General features: G+C 48.3%; 1 protein-coding gene and 1 long non-coding RNA gene across 2 annotated transcripts; both read left to right on the forward strand.

Annotated features, from left to right (window-relative positions):
* Positions 1 to 236: 236 nt before the first annotated feature.
* On the forward strand, positions 237 to 10,771 carry LOC129077236 (uncharacterized). Its single transcript, XR_008529795.1, has 3 exons — positions 237 to 323; positions 1,163 to 1,263; positions 8,479 to 10,771. It is a non-coding gene; the product is annotated as an uncharacterized LOC129077236 (long non-coding RNA).
* Positions 10,772 to 13,576: 2,805 nt separating this feature from the next.
* Positions 13,577 to 21,028, forward strand: PSTK (phosphoseryl-tRNA kinase). Its single transcript, XM_054581654.1, has 6 exons — positions 13,577 to 13,853; positions 15,797 to 16,088; positions 16,331 to 16,529; positions 18,995 to 19,070; positions 19,571 to 19,664; positions 20,807 to 21,028. The coding sequence occupies exons 1-6, from the start codon at positions 13,638 to 13,640 to the stop codon at positions 21,013 to 21,015; spliced, it is 1,086 nt and encodes a 361-aa protein (XP_054437629.1). The 5' UTR covers positions 13,577 to 13,637; the 3' UTR covers positions 21,016 to 21,028.
* The last annotated feature ends 116 nt before the right edge of the window (positions 21,029 to 21,144 follow it).

Raw genomic sequence — 21,144 nt, forward strand, 5'->3', positions numbered from 1 at the left:
CTGTGCGCAGGCGCGGTGCGGTGGGCCTGGGAACGAGGTGGGCAATTTGACTTCGCCCCGGGAAAAAAGACAGGCGCTGGGAGGCTGTTGCCGGGCGGCCGGGGCGGGTTGATCCAGGGCGGAGAGTGGGTCGTCTGGCAGTTGTGGTGTGGTCGCTCCACGCGCCCTGAAGGACTTTTTCCAGACCCTGCGCAGTGGACGGCGCGGCTTTCTCGCCCACAGCAGTGGAGCGCGCGGCGGCCCGGGCCGGGCGTGGAGCTGGCGTTCTCTTTTCACTCTTCCTTGTGTGCCACACACGTTCTCTCGCTAGATGGTGACGAGGGGTAAGCTGGCGGTGTGGCTTTGCCAGGCCGGGGCTTGAGCGGAGCCCTGCGGTGGCTAGCGGGGTTGGGGGAGGGATCTGAGGAGGGGCGCGGTGGGGCGGTGGTGTCCGAGGAAGCTTTATCACTTACATAGAATGAATAGTAAACCAAGGCAGGGAGTAGGAGAGACATCCTGTCAGATCTCTAACTCAGCCAGGCTCAATCCTGGTCCAATAATATTGCCAGGTGTTCCAACATCACAAGACACTGTGTTGGCAGGAAGGAGGGCAGTCCTTGAAATTTTAGGTAGTGTTCCCACTATCTGGGAAAGATAGCCTTAAAACTGTGTTTTCATCCCACCATCTGAAATACGGGATAGGGTCCACAGTGCCCAAAGAAGAGCCCGAAAATAACTTTGAGTAACTGCCCCAACTTTAATTAATAGCCTCCTGTCACGTGTCTGTTTTACCACAAGGTGAACAAATGGGGTCTGGAGCAAGATAAGGACTCAGGCTAACAGACCCCCGCCCCAACACATACCTAAGTTTAGTTAGTGACTCACCCGCTCCTGGAGAAAGCTGGCACCACATAGACCCCTCAGTCAGTACGAAACTTTTTTACTCCTATCCTGCCAGCTCTGTAGGTCCTCAGAACAAAGGACTCGCTCTCTGGCCACCTGACCTTCACCTGCCCGTACTTTTGCTGCCCTGCTTGGCCCTGAACCTGTGCTTTTGACGGCCCCGCCCCCCCCCACCCTAGCTAGGCCTGTTCTCTTCCATGGGATCGGGTCACTAATAAACTCTGATTGCACGCTAATAGATTTGCTGACCTGTAATTCTCTCTCTACATGCATCACTAAGAAGAACCGGGTCTCTCCTGTCAACAGAATTGGTGCTGAAACCCTGGACCGAGACTTGGGTCCCGCCCTTTGTCTCCAGCCGTTGGGAACGTTTGGGACGCAGTGAGTATGGTCTCACCAGCGCGGTGGTCCTGCCATTCTCACGTTTGGGATAAAGGAAATGCTGCACTGTCGGGGTGGGGCATTCAAACATGCTAAACCTTCATTTGGAGGTAGAAACAATGAAATCTGAAATGAGTGCTTGGGTTCTGCCTGGGCTTCTAAGACTAAAGAGGCACTTCCTCCCTCTGGCCTGAGTGGTCCGAGTTCTCAGGCTTCCCTCTGTGAGTGGGGGCCATGTGGTGGTGTCTGGGGTCAGTCCCTAAGACGTGCAGGGGTCTCAAAGGGAACTCCCGTCACTGTAATGTAACTTTGGCTTGTCTGGGGATGTGCAAAATAAGGGCAGGTCACCCAGGCCTCCGAGCCCCCAGGCTGTTTTAGACAGTCAGGGGAGAAACCGAGACACGTAAGGGAGTTAGGGGTGACCGAAGGGGTAACGGCCTTTGGGAGCCCTACTCACGAACAGCACACTTTGACCCACTACTTGGACTCCTTAGTCTTTTCTGCCTCCAACTCGGGCAGAGAATAGTCAGTTGCAATCATTGGCCTGTTGTAAGCTTGCAGCATCTCTCTCTACCCCAGGTGGCTTCTAGCAACTCAGTTTGCATCCACATACCCCCTGCCGGAGCTGTACAGAGGGGGCAAGGTTGCGGAACTGTCTTGCTTTCTCCCCCTCAAGAAATTGCCACACCCCGCAGGTACCCTGCAGGTCAAGCATTTAAAAGCCACAAGTGCACTTGCTGCAACAAAGACACCCCAGAGGTGATAAGCTGGGATGCAGACCAGGACAGAACGCTAGGTTTCCCACCAGAAGTCCACACGAGAGGCACATTGTAAAAGCACTAAGTTCCATCCCTGTGGCACAGGCCCCGCTTAGGTTTAGTCCTCGGAAGGAGAAAGCAAGATTTCAGCCTCTAGTAGAAAGTCCTGGCTTTTTGAGGCCCTGGTCCTCTAACTAGGCGTTTTCAATCAAACTTGCCTCACGCCTAAGTCTTTCCCTCCTTTCTCTGACTGCTTCCTGTACATCTCTACCACTGCCACGTCCATCTGCTTTACAAAGAATGGCTGTGTTTGTTTTCCAGCTGAGCAGCCATTTAATCCCCTGGGACCATACCCTTGATTGTGATTGTCCAGCAGGAGGTGACACTGTTTCTCACTGCCTAACCCAAGCCCTGCATACAACTTCAGCGTAAAAAAAGGCGTGGCTCCTGCTATGCCCACATTAACTGGGGACAAGGATACAAAGAGGGAAAATCTCACCTCCTCCTAGACTGTAAAACTCTAGAAAAACAAAGAGATAAGTCTTTGAAGCACTGTAACTTCTAGACCTAGGAGCTACTAGGTGCTGGGAACAGTAGTGTAATTAGCTGGGTACTCAGAAAAACAGCAGGGCCCCTGCCCCTCCAGTCACTGTGGAAAAAAGTGACACTTTTAAACTTAGGCGTTTTTCGGCTGCGCCTGCAGCCCGAGCCCGGAGCCTAATATCTCTGCCGCTTTTCCTCCAGCGTCTGCATTGGCGGGGCGGGGGGCGGAGAGGGGAGGGTTGGGCACTCTAAGGGCGGTCCTGCCACTAGCGCCTGGCACCCAGGGTTTTCGGGATGCTGAGAAACCGCAGCTTACGGTGTTTTCCCCTTTTCTGTGGGGCTGTTTTTCAGGCGAGCTGCTGCCTGAGGCCTGGGCCTTTGTTCTCAGCCTACTTACCAGCACACTCACCCCCACCCCCCTGGTATTTTTACAGAGATGGACTTGCCTTCCCTCCTTAGGCACCTTCTGTGTTTTAATCCAATAGACACCCGAGAACGAAGCGACCCAGTACCACATAGGTGGCAAATATTTTGCCACAGTAGGGACCTCTTTTACTGGACTGAACAGTATTGTATGGGCCTCCAGTGTTTGCAGGAAATATACCAAATGGCTAGTGCCATCCTCTCTCCGACTCCTCAGTGGCGAGGGGCCAAACTTATAAAAGCCTTGAGATCTGCAGAAAAGGCCCCATTCGATTAAAGTTGTCGACTTCACCAGTAGCAAAGGGATACAAACAAGGGTGACATGCTTAGCCCTTGGACTTCCGCTGGCCAGCGCATTGTTCTTCACGTCGCCGGAGACCTCAGGGAGCTTTGCGGTGGGGAGACGGGGCGCCCTGTGAACCACTAGTCGGCTCCTTGGGTAATCAAGGGGGATGCCTTTTGAGAGCCCAGGAGTTCTGGTCTCCCCTCTTCTCTTGCCAGAGACGTCTGGTAGCTTTGTGGTGGGAAACAGTGGATGCCCTACACCCCACGAATTGGCTCCTAGAGCAAAGATGGGGGACGTCTCTCCAAGCCCAGGAGTTCTCGTCTTTGTTTTCTTTCTTAGGTAACCTCGGACTACATCGGAAATACACCCTCTGTCCCCGCAGGGTCCCCGTTGGGATGCACCCTTAGAAACTGGGATAAGTTTGACCCTGAGTATCTCAAGAAAGTGGGACTGATTTTCTTGTGCAGTACAGCATGGCCTCAGTATAAGGCGGGAGAAAGGGAGACGTGGCCTGGAAATGGGAGGAGCAACTGCAGCACCGTATCCCAGTGACATCTATCGTGTCGGAGGCTGAGCAAGCGGTCAGAGCTTCCCTACGTACAGACGTTTTTTGTGTTAGCTCGTGCTCCATCTCTGTTCCAGGTTGACGATGACATTCTAGATGACCCCCTTGAAGTTCCCCATCTGTCCCTCGGGGGGAACCTAGCAGGCCTCAGGGCCCAGAGACCTCAACCCCTGCGTCGACAGCTACGACTTCTCCTCCACCCTCCACACCCGTGTACCCAGAGTGACCAAAGAAGGAGAAACCCAGTCAACGGGGCGTCCTCTTATCTCCCTGCCCCTGAGAGAAGGAGGGGGTGCAGAAGGCCCTACTCGGGTACATGCACCTTTCTCAGTAGCTCACCTGCAGCGGTGCCAGGAAAGGCTAGGAAACTTCTCCAAGGACCCCTCACGCTTCATTATAACTTCCCTATCTTAACCCTTGCCTTTGACATGGCCTGGAGGGACCTTTATGTAGTTCTGACTGCATGTTGCTCCCCAGAAGAAAAGCAGCTCATTGGGAAGGGCTGCAAACATGCAGGTCAGTTACACTGGAGACCCCGGTAGTGCAAGGCCTGCAGCTGAGGCCGTCCCAGACCATGCGCCCAACTGGGACCATAATGCACCAGGAGGGACAGAAGTAGACCCATCATGATACAGTGCTTATTGGCTGGAATGAGGGCCCGTATCAAAGTCTAGTGACTTATGATGAGATTCAAGGAGATTAACACAAGGAAAGGAAGAGAGCCCTGCCCTCTTCCACAACAGACTGGTAGAGGACTTTCAGAAACACACTAATACAGACCCACCTTCTCTGGGGGGCCAGGTGTTAATAGGGCAACACTTCAGCACCCAGGCAGCCCCTAATATCCATAAGAAGCTTCAGAAATTACACATGGGGCCCCGAACCCCTTTGGCACAACCGATGAATATTGCCTTCTCAGTCTTTATCTGTCAAGACTTAGAGAAAAGACAGGCCACGCTACTTGCACTGGCTGTTAGTGGCAACATTGGCTGTGGCCAGCCACCTCAAGGTAACCCGGGAGAGTCACAAAGGTGTGGAGGGCACAAGGATCTGACGTGCTTTAGGTGCAAACCCCCTGAGCACTAGGCCAAAGAATGCACTAGGCCACCCCCAGGGCCATGCCCCAGGTGCAGAGGGACAGCCCCTGTTCCCCGGCACCGGGAGGCAGGCCGCCCCCATCCCCAGAGCAGAAGGGGGGCGTCTCCTATGGCCATGGCGGCACCTGAGGACTGAGGGTGCCTGGGGAGCAGGTTGGCTGCAGCCTACACCAGCATCTCCATCTCTGCTGCAGACCCCGGGTGACTCTTGATGCAGCACATTAGAAAATTAATTTTCTTGTTGATGCTGGGGCCACTTACTCTGTCCTCAATTCATACGCTGGTCCTCTCTCCTCTAACCTGAGTCTCACAGGAGTCGAAGGAAAATCTAGGACGTGTTTTTACACACCCCCTATCACTTGCCGGTTTGAAAGCCAAGTTTTTAAGCACCCTTCCCTAACTGTGCCACCGTGCCCCATGCCATTGCTAGGGTGAGACCTGCTGGCCAGATGATGAGCTCTGCTGAAGTGTCAGGGGGTCCCAGGTAAGGTCCTTACGATTATGTTGGCCTGTGAAGACAAGCAGGAAAATAACATCCCAGAGCAGATTTTGCAAGGAGTGGATCCCTAGTTTGGGACTCAGGGGTTCCTGCCTGGAAGGGCCAGCACAGCCCAACCAGCCCAAGTCTGTCTGAAGCCTGGGGCAGCTTATCCCCACAGGAAACAATATCCCCTCAAGTTAGGGGCCCATCAGGGAGAAATTCACTACATGCGGGCAGCTGGCCCCTGGCCAGTCTCCGGCGCTGCTCCACGGCTCCCTGTCCTTACGCCCACGGGGGAGTCCTGGTTGGTTCAGAACTTAAGAGTAATTAAGGAGGTGCTGTCCCCTTACATCCCCTTGTGGCCAGGGCTGATACAGTCCTTGCCCAGGGACCACCCTGTAGTCGTGGTGCACTGTCTTAGACTGAAAAGATGCCTTCTTTTGCATCCCTGTCCACCCACATTCCCGATACCTGTTGGCATGTGAGTGGACAGACCCAAAAACAATGGCTCATCAACAGCCCACCTGCCTGGCGCCGCCACAGGGGTTTAGAGACAGCCCGTCTGTTCACGAGGGCACTAGAAAAGGGCCTAAGAGGTTTACAGCTACGAGAAGGAGCCATCTCACAATATGCAGACAGTATCTTTGTAGCCTCTCGAAGGAAGCCTCAGAGCACAACAGTGCCCTCGCTCTGTACTTCCCTGGGGGCTGGGGATAGCGAGTGTCCAGGAAAAAGGCCCAAATTTCCAAACAGAGAGTAAACTAGTTAGGGTATGTCCCAACTCCAGGATCTAGGCAGCTGTCACTGGGCGAATAAAGGCAACCGCCGAGCCAGCACCAGCTGCTACTATGCGGCAGCTTCGCCCTTTCCTGGGAATGGCTGGGTTCTGCAGGATTTGGATCCCAAGCTTGGGGCTAATTGCAAAGCCTTTGTATGAGGCTACCAAGGGGCCAGGCATCACACCCATTGTATGGGGAAAGGAACATGATCAGGCTTTTGATAAAATCAAGCAGGCCCTGGTTGAGGCCCCAGCCCTGGGCATCCCTGACTTAATTAAACAAGCCTTGCACTTTATACATAGCGGAGAAGCAGGGAATAGTGTTCGGAGTGTCAGTCCAACGACTGGGAAATGAACCCCGACCTGTTGCGTATGTCTCTAGAAAGCCGGACACTAGCAACCGGGAGGCCTCCATACATTGGAGCGGTTGCAGCCTCAGCCACATTAACCGAGGAGGCTGCAAAGCTGATGCTTGGACAGAAGTTACAGGTCCTAACTCCACATCAAGTCCGAGGTGGATTAGAAATGAAAGGGCATCTCTGATTCACTGGAAATAGATGAACCAGATATCAGGCCCTTCTGGACAATCCTGAAGTAACCATACAAACTTGCGATACCTTAAATCCAGTCTCCTTAATGCCTCTAGGATCACCTCCAGACTTGGCTCACCTTGCTCAGAGGTGACTGATCGCACCTCTTCCAGCCGGGCTGATCTGTTGGCCCAGCCCTTGGTGGCCCCAGTGAGCAGTGGTTCACGGGCGGGGGCAGCTCTGTGCAGAGTGGGCAGCCAAAGACGGGATATGCAGTGGCTAGTTCCTGTGACACTGCTGAGGCACAACCTCTCCCACCCTCGAACTTAGCCCAAAAGGCAGAGATTATCGCTCTTACCCAAGCTCTCATTCTAGGACAAGGAAAAAGGGTGAATATTTATGGAGATTCGAAATACATCTGCCTTGTTTTACATGCTCACATTGCCATGTGGAAAGAAAGGCGATTCCCTAATGCAAGGAGTCCCCCTATTAAGCAGAAACAAGAAATGTTAACTCTGCTAGAAGTTGGACTCCCTGAACACGTAGCAGTGTGCATTGTAGGGGTCACCAGAAGGATATGTCCCCTATTACCAAAGGGAATGGCGAGGCAGACCAAGCGGCTGGGAAGACAGCCCCGAGGCCCGTCGTGGAGTCAGCATCATTCCTGTCCATAGACGACGCCGACGCAAAGCCTGGCCGCACATCAGAGGGCAAGTCCTGGGCTGCCGAGCAAGGGGCCGGTCAGGAAGGTCCCTGGGTTTACATTGGCCAGAAACCGCTCCTTCCCCAGGCCTCTCAGTGGGAGGTTTCAAAGGCCTTGCACAACTCCTTCCGTATAGGAAGAGATGCTACTACAGCGTTAGTTAATAAATTGTTTACAGGCACTAGCAACTACTGTAGAGAATATTTGCCAAGCCTGCACTGTCTGCACCTACAAGAACCCTGGGTGAAAGCCATCCCTCCCCGCACTGCGTGAGCCTATCCGCGGAGGGGAACCTGTCCAGGGGAAGGCCAGCAGATTGCTTTTACCAAGATGCCTCCCCGTAAAGGATGCAAGTGTCTACTAGGTTTAACAGACACCTTTGCTGGGTGGGCTGAAGCCTTTCCGACCAGGATGAAGAGGCCACAGGAGCTGTGAAGACTTTCCTACAAGAAATAATAGCCTGGTTCAGTCTCCCACGCTCCCTGCAAAGTGATAACGGACCTTCCTCATCTCCAGGATCACTCAATCAGCCTCTGCGGCCTAGGGCATAAAACATCCCCTCCTCTCTGCTTGGAGACCCCAGTCCTCTGGGAAGGTAGAGCCGGCGAGTCAGAGTTTCAAAAGAGCATCAGCGATGCTCTGTCAGGAGACTCGTGAGAATGGGTTCAGTTATTGCGCATAGCCCACCCGAGAGTCAGGGGCTCCCCTAAGGCTAACACTCGGCTCCGCCCTTTTGAAATGCTATATGGCAGACCGTTCCTAACTCTGAATTTAGTATTTGATGCCAAGACCCATCGAGCTGTGAGGCATATAATAAACTTGGGGCAGGTACAAAAAGCATTGCAGGAATATCGCACTAAAGTCTTGCCGTCTCTCAAAGGAGAGCTCCAGGCCCCTGTGTCTCCAGGAGACTGGGTGCATCTCAAAACTTGGAGAGAAGGATCCCCAGCAGATGAACTTACCTCTAAATGGAAGGGACCCTATCAGGTGGTCCTGAGTACCCCATGGCTGTGAAACTAGTAGGGGTCAATAGCTGGGTTCTTATTCCCAGGGAGAAGCCGGCTGTGTTGACGCAGACCTCTCCCCAGACCAGCAGAGGAGTCCAAGCTCCACCCACACTGTGGGCCAGCAAGGACCTCGTCAGCATGAGGACTTTTCCACAGGACTACTCTTGCATCTGATAAGTAGCTTTCTATTTTACCCCTTAACCCCTTTCGCTTATCTTCAGCCGTTGGCACCAGAACAGTGGGGAACCGTCTCCATTACTCTGGACGAAAAGACTGTATATTCCAGCCCATGGGGCATTACAGCTACTCAGAACGTTGCTAAGCTACTGCCCAGGACTTGCTCCCGAGCAGTCAGCGCTCCCCTAGCGGGCCTGTGTTGTGTCGTTAACCACCCACAGGTCAGCCACCCCTTCTGCATCGTCAGTAACGCTCCAGGAGGCTCGCCTGTGGGAGGGCTTGCTGACAGCCAGTGCCGACAAAAGTTTCTCATCTCGGAGCCCCCGCTCACAAACACCACTCGTGGAATTCCCCTCAGCACAGCACCCTACATCTCTGGGGGCGTTCCTAACCCGCGGGACAAAACGAACTTCATACACACCCGCGTTCCAAAGCCAGCTGTCCCTGGCCTGCCTTTGGACAAAAACTCACCAAGAACAGCTTACTGCCAAGGCAGGCCGTCCTACCCAGTTAATGAATTCCTCCCACAGGAAGAGGAGGACTGCATCACTCTGCACCGCGGCTCTCAGGCTGCCGTGCATTTAGGAATGACGAGGGGTGCTCTCTTTACTGAATTTGTACATAAACCAGATTTCCACAGTCCCATAATAGACGCCCTGGCTGCAGCCTCGCTGGCAGCACAAGGATTGCAGTGGTGGAGGACTAAATACCCACGGACCAAACCGCTAGTCAAAGGCAGATGCGTCTCTGTAGAAACCCAGCAGGTCAAGCCGGCAGAGATCGCTCTGATGGCAGAAATACTGAATTCGACAGGAATCTATTGGATCTGGGGGCCCCGGCCATACCACACCCTCCCTCCACAGTGGAGGGGAATCTGCTCCCTCAGGTATGTTTCCAAGGGTCACTTCCCTGCACCTCCTCTGACCAACGTGCAGCATCCCCGGCGGTCTCAGACATTCTTCTCCAGCTCCCAGATAGGACAGGGCAAGAGTTTTGTGGTTCTCAGCAGGCAGGGTCAACTGTCCCATCCAAGCCTGAAGCAGCTATGGAAGACAGACCTTCAACCCTCAGCAACCTGAGAAGGAATTTCTGAGCACCATGTCTCGGGGGAAATGAGGCAGGAGACAGCACGGGAAGAGCTCTGAGACCGCGCTGCAGTTTCTGGCCAGTGGTTGGCGTCCTGGTTGCCAGGACGTGCCTTTTATCACTTAGGTAGAATGAATAGCAAACCGAGGCAGGGAGGAGGGAGCCATGTCTCCACGACTAACTCGGCTGTCCTGAGCCCGGTCTGGTAATATTGCCATGTAATCCAACAGCACAAGAAACTCTCTGTTAGCAAGGAAGGAGGAATGTCCTTGAAATTTGAAGTAGTGTTTCCATTATCTGAGAAAGAAGGTCTTGAAACTGCTTTCATCCCAAGGTCTGAAATGCAGGAGAGGGCCCATAGTGCCCAAAGAAGAGGCCATAAATAACTTTGGGTAACTGCCCCAACTTTATTAACTGCTTCCTCCCATGTGTCTGTTTTACAAGATGAACAGACGGGGTCTGGAGGTACTGCCCACACCTACCTAGTTTGGGCAGTCATGTCCCCCCCGGGTAAACTGGCACCACATTTACCTGTCAATCAGTATGTAACTTTTTTGTAATCCACCAACTGTGTAAGTCCTCGGAGCAAAGGGCTAGTTCTCTGGGCGCTCTTGGCGCTCTGGCTGCCCGGCTGCAGGCCACCCAGGGGCTGGCCACCCTGGTCTACAGCCCCCCGTGCTTTTGCCGCCCTGCTTTGCCCTGAACTTCTGGCCTTCGCCCCCCGCCCTCGCGAGGCCCGTTCTCTCGCACGGGAATGGATCGCTAATAGACTGATTGCACGCTACCAGATTCGCTGACCTGTACTTCTTTACATGGGTCTGTAAGAGGAACCAGTGCTCTCCCCTCGACACCGGGACCGGAAGGGTGGGAAAGTGAGAGCAGGTGGGGCTCTGCAGATGCCCTGCGGGACAGGAAGGTAGATGACGTCCCACTACCTCCACCCGTCATCTTTCTAAAGAGGTTTGTGCACATTAGCTTTTCATCTTTTGAAAGAAAAAAGAAAGATTATAGAAAAGTGGAATGTTGGAGTTCGAAGTCCTTAATTGTAAAGGTCCTTTTTGCTAAGTTTTTATTAAAAAATACTCCACTCATTCTAGGTTGTCTACATCAGTAATTCTGTCCTCTATGTCCTGCTTCCTGTGGTTACACATTAACTTTTATTCTTACTAACATACTAGGACAGTCCAAAGAAAAATAGGCTTTTCCGAAATACCAATCTGCCATTTGCAGAGTGAGATCAACACTATCAGTTGGATTTTGACTTTTTAAATATAAGGCTTAATAACCAGGAGTCAGAAATCTAAAGACTCCTATAGGTTATCCTTTTATTCTGCCTACAGCCAATAAATCACTAAGTCTTGAATTAGGAAGGAATCCCATATCTATGTCTTGCTGCTAACAATGTGTGTCCTATAATAGGTTCTAAAACACTTTTGTTTCAGAACCTCTTTCCACACAGAATTTTTTAAATTAACTTTAGAGGGAGAGAAACACTGGCTTGCTGTCCCACTTATTTATGCCTTCATTGGTTGGTTCTTGTGTGTGCCCTGACCCAGGACTGAACCTGCAACTCAGGCATATTGGGACAAGGGTCTAACCAGCTGAGCTACTTGAAAACAGCTTTGGCACATACTGGTTTTATCTTCCTAATTAAAAAAGATTAACAACTTTGTTCTGCTTGGATCTACAGTAATGTACACTAATTTGAATCAGTAAAAAGAATAGATTGAAAAGGTAACCAGCATGAATGACTCAGTATCTATGGAAAAATCCACTCCAGCTTCAGAATACTTGGCTTAAAATGAACTTTCCTAATGGACTCATTTCATGGAATTGTTTTATTCTGCATTCTTGGGATCTTGGCAGTGACTTAAGATTGTTTAAGGTCTGAGTGAACCAACTCTTATTTTGGTTAATAATGAGGGCAAGTAGCATTCAAGCCACGTGGCTATAGGATGTGTTTCTTTTTTTGTTGTATTTTTGTGGCTCTTGCACATTCTGGAGAAATAACCCATCAAATTCAACATAGTATGCTCCTAGTGCATTTTGAGTAGTGCACATTTCCTACAAAAATTACCTGTATTTATGCAAAATTATAGAAATTTGAGGTTTTCTTGTTAATGTCCCTCCAGGGATAGGTTGTAGTATTGGATTTCAGGTTAAGGGAAAGCTTTAAAATCTCTTTCTACCAATTTTACTTTTGATAGCTCTTATTTTATATAGACCATAATATGAACAGCCAATGTAAATTTTCTTAATTTTAAGAAAATTTTAATTATGTTTATGTGCTGTGGCCGTTTTGCTTTTCTCATTTTCCTCAAATAAATTGAGCTTTTTTTTTAACACCAGGAAATATTTTTATGTGTGAATCCCCAGCATTTACTACAGTATCTGGTAAACAAACATCAAGTGAATGTTGAATAAATAACTTACACAGTGTGAAAACAAAAGGCTTGTTTATTAGACTGTTGAAGAGGGTGATTGTTTAAACATCTTTATAATTATTTCAAACATATAATACAATGTTAGGAAATAAGGAAACAGAAAGCTCATTGGAAATCTCTAGGAATTAGTTTCTTCAAAGAAAGTTGTTTTGGAAGCTGAAGAAACCAAAGAACTGAAATCTGTCTTGTCATTGTTCCTGTAAGCCAGAGTTTGGTGACATTAGGATCCTCCTTTATCTTAGTAGAACTGCTTTGCTCTTTCCTCGGACACTTTAGAGATTCTTCAGATTAGTGAGATTGATGATTATTCTACGTCTTAATACCTGCTTTCAGCACATTTATGTAATTTATGCTTCCAGCCTCACAATACCAGGAGCAGAGCAGTCTTTGGGAATGCAAAAGAACACTAAAAACAAACAAACACACAAAACTAGGTAGTATAAAAGTAGTTGAAGATCTGAAACATCTGAGTCTCTGCCTCACAGTTTAGGATAACTTTATTTTTTGAAAACTCGGAAGTCTGCTAACTTGCAGACGATTCAAATGGAAATTGTATTTTTATGAATTTACTGAAGATAATGTCAAATACAGAAATATACACACAGACACACACCCAAGGTTATTCATCAGAATTGTTTGTAACTTTAAAATATTGGAAACCTAAATGTTTATACGTAGATGAGTATTGAATAAAATACGGTACGTCCATACAGTATGATTCCAGCTATATGATTTAGCATTGAGTTATCGGTTGCATTTTTTCCCCAGTGTACATTGTTTTAACCTCATTTGCTCACCTCTTAAACATACCTTAAAATAAGGTGAAAGCTAGAATCTGACTTCAATTCTTCTACACTATATCCCCACACGGAATTTGTTTTATATCCCTCCACAACTTACTATTTAACACTATTGTCGTCTGCATGAATGCATTGGAATTGAGGTCTAGGGATGTCCCTTTACTGCCCTAGTTTCCTGACACTTGCTGCCCACTAGTAGCGATAGGACGCCACTAATAGTTTGACCTTCCACCTTTCAATCACATCAAAGAGGGGCAGCAGAGCCCGGCCCTCGGACTGTTTGTTTCCCGTCCTATTCTTTGGTTTCCAGTAATTGACTTTCCATACCCCGCTGGGGGAAGAGGTTCGGTCTGTGATTTCCCTGGGTAGAGGAAGGCACAGATCCTAACGTCTTGCAAGTTTCGGTAGGATGATTCTAACTGAAGATGAACTTCCACTCTCTGGCCCTTAAAAAAAAAAAGTCCTGGGGTTGGGAAACGCATCGTTGTGGTCTCCCCAGCCTAAAGGATTCGCCTCACAGAGGCGTCAGCCCCAGCGCTTCAGGTGACCACGTGCTATCATTTTGGGTCCGAAGACTCGCCCATTCCTCCAACGCGGCACCAGGCGGCGCAGTAGGACGGTGGGAGACTGCGCGCGCGCGGTTGGAGGACGGTTCCGGAGATCACGTTCGCAGCGGCCTTCGGTCTCCCGCGCTACATGAAGCCCGGCGGGGAGGCCCGAGGAGCGCGCGGCGAGGGGCCGCGAAGGCTAGGACTCTGCGTCCTCTGCGGCCTGCCCGCGGCTGGAAAGTCGACCTTCGCGCGGGCCCTCAGCCGCCGACTACGGCGGGAGCGGGGGTGGACCGTCGGCGTTGTCGCCTATGATGACGTTATGCCGGACGCGTTCCTCGAGGAGGCAAGCGCACGGCCATTGGTCAGTACGGAGGGGGCGGGGCCTAGACTGCGGCGGCACAAGGAAATGTACCCACGGAGCTAGGTCCTGGGCGACACCTGGTGTAGGACATGGAGCTCAGGCACCGAGGGCATGCTGGCGTTCGAGGAAAGTGGAGCTCGTTTAACAAGGAAAGAGTTGGCTCCTGGGGCATACATGTATTGTATATTCTATACAGTGGAGTCTTACAAGATAGGTTAGGTTCTGAAGTCAGCGTGCAAGATGAAAATCCCCATAGTCAAATATACTCTTGAAAATCCTTTGGGAAAGTTGTTCTCTCAAAAGTTCCAACATTAACATCCAGCCAGCGGCGAATACAGGTTCTGTGGGGCTTAAAGTTTATACAATTTGGGAAATTCTATTTAAGAAAAAGAACACAAAATGGTAAGTAATAAATTTGCTAGGGTCCCTCCCACGACAGTAAAGAGGCTGTGCAAATACGGGACCTGAACCCCAAATCTTCATTCATCTCAGGGTAATCCTGCCTCTGCCAGCATTGGAAAAGATCGCTGTTCCTTAGTGGACCATCCCATGAAGGAATGGGCTTGTAATTAGGGGCCAACTTGTCAAGTACAAACTTCTCTTTAAGTCCTGAAGTCACTGTCAGCGCAGTGAGATGCAGCCCCTTGGAGACGGGCGTGAAAACCGACACCGGTGAGGGAACGGGGAGATTCATGCCTCCCATCTCATGCGCGCTCCACAGCAAACGCTCTTTGGTTGAAATATTCTGAAGAATTTAAATACCTATATCTGTAGTTTAGTGTCCGAGTGCAGATGAATTCACCATAAATAAAATACAAATATGATGTGATTCCACTCAACAAATTTGTATGCAAAAGTACAGCACATTTGGTGTACGGAAACATTTTGGACCGTTCCGGCAAAGTTATATATTTCCCCATTCTTGGCTAATTATGAGGTAAATACAGTGCCAGTCCCCTGGCAGCACCAGATTTACTTAGATGATCATATTTTCACCCCTCTGGAGAAAGGTGAGAGTTGAAATCGATCATTGTAGTTGCTGGGCCACTCTCCTACAGACAAAGGCCACGGAACTCATCTGGTCACGTGAGAAGGATAGCTCACCTTTTTTAGTGGGTTTCCTTTTTAGAGAGTTTTGCTGATGGCTTTGTTGTATGTGCTGTTGATCTCGGCGATGCGGTAAGGCAGGGGCAGGCAGGAGAGGGGCACTGAGTTCCTGTCCTTGTGTTTGGCCTCATAGCTATGGCAGTGCTCTCCATAGCCCTTGAGCAGCGTAAGATGACATGTATTTTCAAGCTGTTTATTCTCTTCCCTTCAGTCAGCTTCCTCTATATTTCCCCCATCTCATTTCCACCCTGTGTTAGCCGGAGGTCTTTCCCTACTGATCCAGGGACTCTTCAGCTGATCTTTCTGTCCGCCACTCTTCTCATTTCAAAGGCAAGCCAGCATTGCTATATCATAGTCAGACTAACTTATTTTGGCAGGGTATTGATTTTGGCTTCTCTTTTCTCCTGGATGGTAACATCTTTTCATTCATTTATTCACTCATTCAGTCATTTAGTTATTTAATATGCATTCCTAGAGCCAGACCCTCTGCTGGAGGCCAGGAGTACAGTGGACTAGCAGGGACACACAGCTGTGCAAATACATATCTAACCAGTGTAAACCCTGCTAGAGTGGAGAGCCAACGGGTACAAAACAGGGTGTTGTGATAGTCAAGGGAGGGCCTGAGCTGCCTTCTGCAAGGCGGAGCCTGAGAAGAATTCACTGAGGACTAATATTGATGAGGAATTTTATAGGAGGACATGGAGTCGTGAGAAAGTTATGTTTGGGGAACGCCAAATGGTTCAGTATGGCAGGCGGAAGTTTTCGTATGGGGCCAGGTGGCAATGAGGCAAGCCCACCTAGTCTGCTATAAATTGCAATTCTTTGGTCTTTTCCAGCCATCCCAGTGGAAGTTGCTTCGACAGGAACTGTTGAAGTACATAGAATACTTCTTGCTGGCTGTCATTAATGGGTGTCAGATGTCTGCCCCAGCCAACAGGACAGAAGCCATGTGGGAAGATTTTATAACCTGCTTAAAGGATCAAGATCTGCTATCTTCTGCAGCACTTGAGGCCCAGGCTAGCTACCTCTTGACGAAGACTGCTGTTTCTGGACCTTTGTTTTTGATTTTAGATGACAACTTTTATTATCAAAGTATGAGATATGAAGTCTACCAACTGGCTCGGAAATGTAATTAAAACATTTTTTCATACACACCCACACATTTATTTGCATATCAAAATCATTACTGTCTTCAGGGAGAATTTAATTGGATTAGGAGGTTTATATGAATTTACTTAATTTTCAAAGCTAGGTGCTCAGTATTGCAAATGGTTTTCCCTGATGCACCTGGGATAATTTGTCTAATATGTTTATTTCACATTTTGGAAGGTAATATACCAGTAATTTTTGTGGTTTCAAATTGTTTTCAGATTCATTAGGCTTTTGCCAGCTCTTTATAGATTGTTCTCTCGAGACCTGTTTGCAGAGGAATGGCCAGAGACCTCGGGCGCTGCCTGCCGAAACCATCCAACTGATGGCGAGAAAGATAGAAGAGCCGAGCCCTGGGAAAAATGCTTGGGAACACAACAGCCTCACCGTTCAGAGTCCAGCATGCCCCTCCGAGGCCAGGTATCCTACTCAAAGCCATCCTCCCCTGGTGTCTCCCTGAGGCAGACACTGTGTTGAATGCTTTACTTGCAGTATACCCACTGGGCTGATCCTCACACAGGCCTTGGAGAGATATTGTCATTTCCCCCTTTGTGTTAGAGGAAACCAAGCGAGAAAGTTTAGTTTGCCCTGAGTCACCGAGCTTGTGACAGCTGAGATTTGAACCTAAGTTTGTTTGCAAATGTGTGCCCTAGTGAAGATCCTGGTGTCTCAGAAGTCAGAGCAGGGATTCAGAGTAGGACACATCTTTGACACTCTTGCTGAAATGGCAGACTAAGCTAAATACGTTGCCCAGGAGTTCTCTTAGAAAAAGAAAAAGAGTGGAACGGATACCGAATCCTAATTTTGCCTTAGACCTCGCTCTAATTTTACTGCTTGTGTATAGGTAAGGCTTGTGGCTGTGGTGTCTAATGCATTTCATTCATAATACATGCCTTGAGAGTTCTAGAACAGTGCATTTCTAATAGAAATTTCACTGTTTCACTGATGAAATTCTCTACATTTGCACTGTCCAGTATGGTAGCTGCCAGCCACATGTGACCATTGAGCAGATGAAATATAGCCAGTGCAACTGATGACCTGAATTTTAAATTTTAATTACTTTAAACTTAAGTAGCCTCATGTGGCTACTGGTTCTTCTATCAGATGGTGCAGTTCTAGAGGTTTATTGTCCACATTTCCTTAGCTCCCGCCTGTCGTCCGTAGGGGATCAGCAGTTTTTAAAGGCTAATTTTTTTACAACTCATTCTTCAAAATGATTAGTTCCCAGGACACAGTTTCCATGTATATTATAATATATATTTTAACATAATTAAAAAGTTGGATTTAAGTGACTGTTGTTTATAGGGTTTGCAAAATAAGCCATTGCTGAGGTTGCTGATTTTAACTTCTCATAATACCCTGAAACCTTGAGCAAGCACATAACCGATTGCTTGCTGCTCATTTTGGAGTACTGAAAATTTTCCCTTCGGCAGCGCACGGCTGCGTGACACGTCGAGGTGTCCCGCGAGAGCGGCACAGGTTATCGTCAGTGCTTTCAGTCGGCACCGGCACCGGTTCTTGCTGGAAGCAGGAGTGTGGGCTTCTCTGTTGCCTGTTCAATCCTTAGCGCCATCTGCAGTTTGTCTCGGGCCTTGAGAACCTGGCCGCCTGTTCTCGCCGGTCCAGAACAGGCACGGCATGCCTGATCAGGCTGAAGCCTGGTGGCCCTCTATTGGAAAGGTGGCCTGACAGGTGTCTCCTTCCTAGGCTTCTGTGAAATCCTACCACCCCTCTGGCAGCAACAGCGGCTGAGCAGGTGCTGTGGATGGACAGGCTCTGAACACACTCTATGTACAGCCTCGTTTCATCCTCACAGCCACCCTCTGAGGGTACATACAGCTCTCTCCCCTTCCCAGATGGCAGAGCTGAGGCCCAGCAAGCACGCTCACCGCCCAGAGAGCAAGTGGCAGTTCTTTTCAGTAAGGGAGATCCTCTTGAAATTGAGATTTAACTTGGTGAGTTCACCGCCTTAGTTTTTTTTTTCAGGGCTACCCCTTGCATTCTGAGTCAAATCCAAGCTCCCCATCAGAGCCTACATGTTCTAACCCCGATTAACTCCCCAACCTCCCAGCTTGCCTCTCTCCCTTTGCTACTTTTCAGCCAAACCAGCCACCTCTGTTGCACGAACACAAGCTTGCTCTTGCCTTGGAGACTTTGTACTTGCTGTTCCCTCTACCCTTCCCCAATATTTATGCTTAAGTGGCTTCCCTGACCATCCTAACTAGCCCTGAAGAATGTAGTTAGATGACCCACTCTTATTATCACTGTATTTTTAACTCGCCACTTGTCACTGTCTGAAATTATTTTTTGCTTAATTTATGATGTCTCTCTCCGTTACATAATCTCCTGGAAGCCGGGGGGATCGTGCTTCACCCCCAGCTTAGCAGTTTCGCATACATGGCTGTACAATATTTTTCATATAATATACTCAGTAGGTATTTGTTAAGTGAATGATTGAATTCTACCTCAATCCCCTATGGGCCCTGGACAAGTGAGGACCTTGGCTAATCCACGTGTAGTAAATGAGCGGAAGTTAGAAAGTGAAGACTGAGCACCTTCCTTTAGGGAATGAGAGTTCTGGTAGCCTCAAGTTCAACACTTAATGAGGGAAAAGACAGTATCTTTCCAAAGCTTATTGACTGGTATGTCTTAAGACTTTTTTTTAAATGAGGGATTTTTGGGGACTTGTGATTTAAGTTTCTACATTTGAATTTTGCCAAGTGGAAGGCAGCTTTTAAAGCATTTTGGTTTCTCCCCCCTTTTGTTTAGGATCTTGGATTATAGCACTTTCGCTCCTTTAGAATTCAATTTGGTGTCATAAACACAAGTTCTTTAAAAGCAGATGTTTGCTGGGATGACTGGTTTTACTCCACCTTCCCTTCCAGCCCCAAGGTGACTGACTTATTGCTTACTGCTCTGGAAAATCCAGTGAAATGTGTTGAGGACAACGTGGAACAAAAGGTAAGTCTTCCAGTTTAGGTTTAGTATAAATGAGGAGGAGATTTTTGTAGGAGGATCTTTCTGAGCCGAGCGTCTAACGCTTGAGCACCTCGTGAGACGCTTCCGCACACCGGCAGTGTCGCCGGCACTCAGCCCGACCCCGAGCTCTGCGGCTGCTCAGCTGGCTGTCATGTGCAGAAATGCTGGCCCTTGGTGCTGATCGCTTAAGAGGGGCAAGGATGCGGCTAGTTACACCACAGAGATTGACAAACAGTCTAGATGGCTTTTTTTTTTTTTTACTGGAGAACCCATTATTGGATATTTACCAGCATCCCTCTGCCCACATGGAACCCAGTTTACAACTGGATGTATTTCATTTAAACCTCCTCTTGGGGACGAATAACGAACAGAGAAGCCACTTCAGCTTTTCTCTTAGTCTTTTCAAATAAAACACCTGCATACTAGGCATGTCTTTTGTAAAACTATGTAACTGTTCTAAAAACAACCTTTATGTTACACAGGAAACAGACAGAATTATTTGTTCAACTAACATTCTTCATCAAGCTGATCAGACACTGCGAAGGATTGTCTCTCAGACGATGAAGGAAGCAAAAGGTAGGTTGGGTGGTTATATTTTGTGAAAACAAGCTTAGTCATCAGGGAAATGCAAATCAAACCACAAAGATACCACTGCACACACCCTGGGACACCTAGAACCAAAAAGTGTAAGTGTTGCTGAGGATGTGGTGAAACCAGAGCCCTTACACTTTGCTGGAGGGAATGTAAAATGGTGCAGCTGCTTTGGAAAACAGCCCAGCAGTGCAGGGTTACGTGGGACCCAGCACTTCCACTCCTAAGCACGTACTCAAGAGACATGAAACATGTTCATACAAAACTTGGTGCACAAATGTTTATAGCAGCATTATCCATAATAGCCAGAAGGTGCAAGCAACCCAAATGCCCATCAGCTGATGTGGTGTATACGTAACATGGATTATACGGCTGTAGGAAGGAATGAAGCATCCATAGGGTACAACGTGGGTGAACCTTGAAAATTATGCAAAATGAAAGAAGCCATCAACAGGCCACATGAGTCCAGTCAGGTGAAATGTCAGAACAGGGAAATCTAGCCACAGGGTAGATTAGTGGTTGCTTAGGGATGGGAAGGGGTGGAAGGGATGGAGTAGAAGGGGCAGCCAAAGATGATGAAATGCTGTAAAATTTTGGTGACAGGTATAAATATGTGTTGTAGTTTAAATGGATAAATTGTATGCTATGTGAATTACCTCTCCAGAAAGCTGGTTAACAAGACAATTCAGTTCTGGTCTCAGTGCCCACATGGCCGCCTGGTGGCTGCTGGGTTGAACAGGGTAGATACAGGATACGCTCTTCATTGCAGAAAGTTGTATCGGACAAATGTGGCAGGTCATATCCGTTTCCAAACTGTCATTTGCTAGCTCTGTTTTTTGGCCTCGCTACCTGTTAGTTCAAGAATGTTGAGTCAACTCCCTTGCTAACAACAAAAACAATCCTTTCAGACTCATTTTTTTTGCTCAGGAAATTTCATAGCACGTTATTTCAATTATTTGTTGTATCACATTAACGTGACCTTTTGTCCATATATTATACCAACTCGATTGTTTATTTATATGAGAATCTGACTGGTTTGTTCAAAGTAATCAAATTAATTTCCCAATGTCATCAGACAGCCCAGCTTGATTTAATTTACAAATAATTCGAGAATATCTTGATTTTAGATGAACAAGTGCCTCCTTACAACTTGAAGCTTCTAGCAGAAGAACTTAACAAGCTCAAAGCAGAGTTTTTGGAAGACCTAAGACAAGGAAACAAAAAATATCTGTGCTTTAAACAAACTACTGAATTATCAGATGTTATTTCTTTTTTTCATTATGAGAAAGATCGCATTGTGCAGAAGTATTTTTCGAAACAGCATTTAAAATTCTGAATTTCCAATCAAATGTCTGATTTTGGTTAAGATTTTACAAACTGATTACAGAAATTTTGTTACTGAATGTTTTCTAGGCTAACGAAATGAATTGCCAAAGGCTTATTTTTTATAAAAATCAGTCATTCT

The sequence above is a fragment of the Pteronotus mesoamericanus genome, unplaced genomic scaffold (assembly GCF_021234165.1).
Source record: "Pteronotus mesoamericanus isolate MK-2021 breed Mesoamerican mustached bat unplaced genomic scaffold, CSHL_Meso_final contig_657, whole genome shotgun sequence".
NCBI lineage: Eukaryota > Metazoa > Chordata > Mammalia > Chiroptera > Mormoopidae > Pteronotus > Pteronotus mesoamericanus.

Coding starts and splice junctions, on each gene's coding strand:
- PSTK (XM_054581654.1), top strand. CDS start 13,638: ATGAAGCCCGGCGGGGAGGCCCGAGGAGCGCGCGGCGAGGGGCCGCGA. Junction 16,089..16,330: donor CTACCAACTGGCTCGGAAAT/GTAATTAAAACA, acceptor AATTGTTTTCAG/ATTCATTAGGCTTTTGCCAG. Junction 19,665..20,806: donor GACGATGAAGGAAGCAAAAG/GTAGGTTGGGTG, acceptor TCTTGATTTTAG/ATGAACAAGTGCCTCCTTAC.